Source organism: Lipotes vexillifer, unplaced genomic scaffold, assembly GCF_000442215.2.
Source record: "Lipotes vexillifer unplaced genomic scaffold, Lipotes_vexillifer_v1.1 scaffold182, whole genome shotgun sequence".
Classification (NCBI taxonomy): Eukaryota; Metazoa; Chordata; class Mammalia; order Artiodactyla; family Lipotidae; genus Lipotes; species Lipotes vexillifer.
The window spans coordinates 5,432,713-5,438,535 of record NW_006798798.1 but is presented as its reverse complement, the minus strand read 5'-3'; the positions used below and the strand labels follow the sequence as shown (position 1 = coordinate 5,438,535).

At 54.1% G+C, this 5,823-nt stretch overlaps 1 protein-coding gene across 1 annotated transcript in view; it reads right to left on the bottom strand.

The window, feature by feature from the left end:
* Positions 1–788: 788 nt before the first annotated feature.
* FXYD5 (FXYD domain containing ion transport regulator 5) overlaps positions 789–5,823 on the bottom strand; it is a 10,762-nt gene continuing 5,727 nt past the window's right edge. The window contains exons 5-8 of the mRNA XM_007470977.1: positions 4,631–4,699; positions 3,310–3,339; positions 3,156–3,230; positions 789–838 (exon numbers count right to left, since the gene is read on the bottom strand). Of these exons, the coding sequence (XP_007471039.1) occupies positions 789–838; positions 3,156–3,230; positions 3,310–3,339; positions 4,631–4,699 (224 nt within the window). The remainder of the gene's footprint in view (positions 839–3,155; positions 3,231–3,309; positions 3,340–4,630; positions 4,700–5,823) is intronic.

The following is a 5,823-nucleotide window of genomic DNA, read 5'->3' as shown; positions in this document are numbered from 1 at the left end:
CCCAGGACCCTGGAATTCCCCACCCACGCTACTCTGAGCCCACTCCAGGGCCTGCGTGGCTTTCTTTGTGGGCACAGCCCTAAGACCAAGAGGCAACCAGGGGTGTGGATGGACCTTGGATGTGCAGGGTGGGGTGTCCACACTCACATGCTGAGGGACCCAGAGTGGGAAAAAAGAGGGTCACCGTGGGCCTGGGCCCTCCCTCTGTGTTTGCCCGGTTAGCAGTGCTGCCTCTCAGTGTCAGGGGTGAGCTGGCTTTGGACACCAGGCTCTGCACAAGGACCAGGCCAGGGGTCTCGATCTGCCATGGGTGGAATCCAACACTGACCCTCCCATTGGCCAGATTCCCCTATGGCCCATCCCTGCCCCCATCCTTCCCACCTCACCCAGGCTGGCTTCGTTCACTGTGGCCCCCAGCTTGGCTTTGGAGTCTCTGACTCCCTCACTTTACTCCTGGGGGCCCTGCCCCAGCCTCTGCTGCTTTCTTCCACTCCCCGGTCAGGAATGATCAGAGAACATGGCGCAAAGAACACAGTGCTTTACTTCTTTTTGGAACAGAATGGATAAATGGGGAGCCAGTCAGCCTTCAGGGAGGGCAGGGCTGGGAGAGTAGGGGGCTCAGGCCACCAGTTCCGGCTCTGGCTCCATCCACGTCCTACCTCTCAGGCTGGGCTTTGTTGACTAGTCTGTAGGTCCTTCGAGGGGAGGGAGGAGGCCAGGCACGGTGAGCCAGCGGGGGCTCAGTCTCGGGGTGCCCATCGGGTCATCAGCCCCCACTTCCGACGGACTCATCTGTCATGACTCCGGCATAACCGGGGCAACTGCCTACACTTGCCACCTGTAGGTGAAGGAAATGGTTCAGTCATGAGTTGGAACAATATTGATTATTGTGGTGATCTGGGTGCTGGAGGATGAGCCTCCCCTCGGGAGGCTCCAAGGCAACTCTGAGCAAGTGACAGGAAGCTGACGGAGGAAGAGCTGGTGCAAGGGTCCACAGGGGGGACCTCCCCCCACCCCTACGCAGAGGAGCCCTAGCTTGTGTGTCATTCATGTGTGCAGCAAACATTTATTGTGCACCTACTCTGTGCCAGGCAGTGATCTAGGCACTGGGAACACAGCTGGGAGCAAGAATGGATAAAATCCCTGCCCTAGTAGAGCTTTCTAGTGGGGGAGACCGACAATGAGAAAAAGAACTAAGTGAAGTGCACATACAGTGATGTGTCAGACAGTGATGCATGCTATGAAGAAAAATAAAACAAGGAAGGATGCAGGGAGACCCAGGAACTGAGGGCATCCTCATGGCAGTGAGGCTGGGCCAAAGCAAATGAGGGGGATCTTAGAAAACAAAGGGGACTTCGGAAAACAGCCCTCTCCCATCTCCTGGCTGCCACCCTTACCTACACCTCCCTGTCCCTCTAGACTCACCTCCTACCCCTCTCCCGCTCACACTGCCCCAGCCACCCTAGCCTCTTCCCGCGGTTATTGCAACACGCTAAGCTCATTCCTGCGTCTGGGGCTTTGCATTTGCTGCTCCCTCTACCTGTTTTTTAAAATCATCTTTCTTATCAGAATCCATTCTGATTTTACCTCCTTAGAGGGAGTGCCTCTCCCCATCCTTCTCAATCCATCTTTATTTTCCTCCTGGTAATTCTCTTTTTCTGTATCTCTGCTCCACTCTGTTCATTAATGTGTTGAGCTGTTTATTGTCATCCCCCCACCAGCTGTGAGTTCTCCGAGGGTGGGGACCAGGGCCCCCAGCATCACAGCACAGGCTGGGCACAGAGTAGGTGCTCATAAATATCACTGGAACAGTTTATGGCCCCAGAGCTAACATTTAGGCTCTGCCCTCACACAGACCTGGGTCCAGTCATTCCCTGATTTTTCTGTGCTGTGCGACCTTGGACAAAGTTCTCAACTCTCTGAGCCTCACTTTTCCCACAGGGGAGAGAACAGGGTCTGGCACTAAGTCAGGATCTATAAGCACAAGTTGAACAACTGAGGCAACAGTGCTTGACTCCCTGATTCAACAGGATCAGACACGCATCAGCGATCTCTTTTTAATTCTATCAGTGTTCTGTCTCCCACCTTAAGGCAAAAAGCTGAGGCTGTGCCCATTTTCCTGATTGAGGAAGTTGGACAAGAGAGGTCACTCATAAAACTTGGCGTGGGTTGTACAGCTTAACTGAGAGCTTGCAAACTGTTGCCTGCATGCTTTACTTAATCTGTAACTTTTTTTTTTTTTTTTTTTTTTTTTTTTTTGCGGTACGTGGGCTTCTCACTGTCGTGGGCTCTCCCGTTGCGGAGCACAGGCTCTGGACGCGCAGGCTCAGCGGCCATGGCTCACGGGCCCGGCCACTCCGCGGCATTTGGGATCTTCCCGGACTGGGGCACGAACCCGTGTCCCCTGCATCGGCAGGCGGACTCTCAACCACTGCACCACCAGGGAAGCCCCTTAATCTGTAACATTTTTTAAACTTCTTAAAAAATTAGTTTCTCCAGTTGGTAATCTCCCTTTGCCCCCCTTCCTCGCTGGACACTGGGCCCTGGGAGGCTGACTTGAGAGGCCGCAGCCCACAGGCCCTGGAGGGAGAGAGGAGGGCAGGAGGAGAGAGAGGCTGAGGTATCCGATCCCCTCGACCCCTGCCCTGCTCCCTCCCGGTGGGCTTACCAGGAGGCACGGCTGGAAACCTCTCTCTGAAGCCACAGTTCCTGCCTGGGGCCCCCTCCTCCGCCATCAAAGCTTCCTGCTATTGCTAATCCTGGGGAGCTGCACCATCGCATTCCCCTGCCACCGCTGTGTGAACAAGCGCAGGCTAGCCTGCTGGAGGAGAAAACCACCAGGTGAAGAACTGAGGTGCCCATAGAAGCAGAGCTCCCTGCTGACCCGCCGCTGACCTCAGACACATGGATAAATTCAGCTGCAACCAGAAGAACCATCCAGCTGAGCCCAGCCTACGTTTCCAAATTGCAGAATTGAGAACTCAGTAAATGGTTATCATCTTAAGCCACTGAACGCTGGGGAGGCTTATATGGATATGCCTCCTTTAAAACAACCTTGCTCAGGGGCCTTCAAGAACCTACCCTCCGTCAGAGCCCAAGCCAAGGCCTCCTCCCTCCCAGTCCTGATGCCCCTCCCCTCCAACCCCCGTTCTCACTAGTGAGGATGACGATGCCGGTGATGAACAGCACGGCTGCCACCAACAGGCCCCGTTTCCTGAGGGTGTCCTCGTCTGCAGAGGGAGAAATGGAGGCGTGTGGCGAGAGGGGCCTGCACCCTCCTCTCCCCACAGCCTCCCATGGGTAACTTACCATAGGAGAAGGGGTCGTCCTCGCTTGAACCTGGAGGGGACAGAAGGGACCAAAGGTTTGTGGAGTGAATCGGTGAGTGAGAGTCAGAGTCACAGCAGAGACACCTGGGTCTCAGCCTTGGTGCACTTAGAGCAAAACTGAAGTCCTTAGCACACAGTCTGGTTCCCTTCACCTCTAACCTTTTCTCCTCACTTGCCCCCCTCACTCACTGTGCTCCACCCCCACCCCCACCCCCCGCTGGTGACCATGCAGACCCTTTCTCACCCCAGGGCCTTTGCACTGGCTGCTCCTGCTGCCTGAAGCTCCCTTCCCCAGATGTCCACATGGCTCCCCCTCAGCTCCTTCTCAGTGAGGTCTCCCTGGCCCTTTACAGAAAATACCCTCCAGTCATTCTCTCACCCTAACCCTGTTTCGTTTTTCTTTTTTTTCCTTTTTTTCTTCGTTTTTCTTGATAGCAGCTTAAAACCACCCGATATATAGTTATTATGATTCTTATTTATTGTCTCTCTCTCCCCATGAAAAAGTTTCCTTCATTAGGGAAGAGATTTTTGTCTGTCTCATTCACTGCCGTACCCCTGGCACCTAGAGCAGTGCCCAGCACACAATAAATGCTCAATGAATATTGCTTGAATGAATGAATGAATGAACCCTCTATATGACCCGGGGGTGTATCATTTCCATCTGTTCACTGGGGTTGGCTGGACAGGAAGTGGAAGATAAGACCGGGAGGGGAAGAATCAAGGTGACCCTACAAACCGAGCTCCCTGCTGAGCCCAACCTGATCTCCAGTGCACAATTAAGTCCAGCTGAGGGCAGAGAAGCACCCAGCCAAGCCCAGACTAAACTCCTAAACTGCAGACTTGAGACCTACATAAATGGTTGTCATTTTTTTTTTTTTTTTTTTTTGGTTGCGTCTGGTCTTAGTTGCGGCACGTGGGATCTTCACTATGGCATGCAGGCTCTTTTAGTTGTGGCATGAGGGAACTAGTTCCCTGACCAGGGATTGAACTGGGGCCCCTGCGTTGGGAGCGTGAAGTCTTAACCCCTGGCCCACAAGGCACGTCCCTAAATGATTGTCATTATAAGCCATTGGGTTTTGGGGTCGTCGGCATGCAGCGCTCACTTATGCATTCGTTCATCTATTCAGACATTTATTGTGTGTCTACCCTGTGCCCACCCACAAGATCACTAGCCCTGAAGTCAGGTATTCGCCTGACACCTGTTTACTGAGCACTATTCTGTGCTGGGCAGTACTGAGGCGCTAAAAACACACAGTGAGTAGGAAATAGCTTGTGTCCAGTCTGGGAAGGGAGTTACTGACCAGTCTGCCTGAGGGCGGGGTCCGTCCTGACGTTTTTGCGTGGGAGTTGGGTCTTGGGGGGCGTGGGGCCTTGAGTGGGATCAGCAGAGAGAGTGGCCAGAAGATGGTGGAGGGCAGGAGTGAGCCGTGGAGGGAAACAAAAGACAACTGAACGTCTGCGTCTGGGAGAAGCCCCTCTCCCACGCCTACCTTTAGGGCACAGGCCAGGTATCCCCGCCTCCCACCCACAGAGGCAGCCAGGAGTGGCAGGTATGGAAATACTGCAATAAGCCTGCACCCCCTGATTAGGACCAACAGCTCTGACTCCCGAGGAACCCCTGGCTCCTCTCCTAGGACCGCCCGGACCACCCCGTGATCGGGAATAAAGGGTCACATCTGTCAGAGCCAGACAGGGGCCTCTAGAACCCTGACCCAGTTACAGAGCCTGGAGATACTTGTTAGAAACCATGTTGAATTTCGCCTCTGCTCCCAGACCAAAAACACCAGCGGGTTCCTCTCTTTAAAAAAAAAGAAATCAATACCCAAGGGAAGACCTGCCCCTCTGGCACTGAGAAACGTCCTCAGTGAGGTGGCCATCCCTGACTGATGCCCCGGTGTGAAGCCAGAAAGCAGAGAAGCTGCCTCATGAACTGGCTCCCCAGGCCAGCCTCAGCACCTCGTTTCCTAAATATGAACCGATTACGAGATGTTCAGGAAACCTTTTTCCAAGAAAAGGGATAAGCCAGATCAAGGGTAAAGATGGAGGGACCACAGGAAATGTAATAAAAGCACAGCCTCAGTGGTATGTGGTGCTCATGCCCCGCCCCCCCGGCCCTCACCCCGGCCACCCCAGTGTGTGGGAACCTGGGCTCGAATTCTGGTTCTGCCACTTTGCACTGTGTGGCCTAGGGCCAGCCAAGTAACCTCTCTGGGCCTCAGTTCCCTTCCCTGTAAAATGGGGTACCGACAGCTCCTCCCACATAAGGTAGCTGTCAGCAGTGAACGAGTGACCACGTGAAAGCTTAGCACAGTGTGTCTGTCCCGCATGGAGCAAACCCTTAGCACGTTGTTGCTATTGTCTACCTGGCTCTCACTCCTCCCTTCTGGCAACAGTTCCCTTTCTTTGGGGGGAAATGTTCCTGCTTCCCCAGACCATCTGGGTCTCCTGTTGTAACCCAGCCACAAGGGGGAGCATGTGACCCAGTCTCACCTTT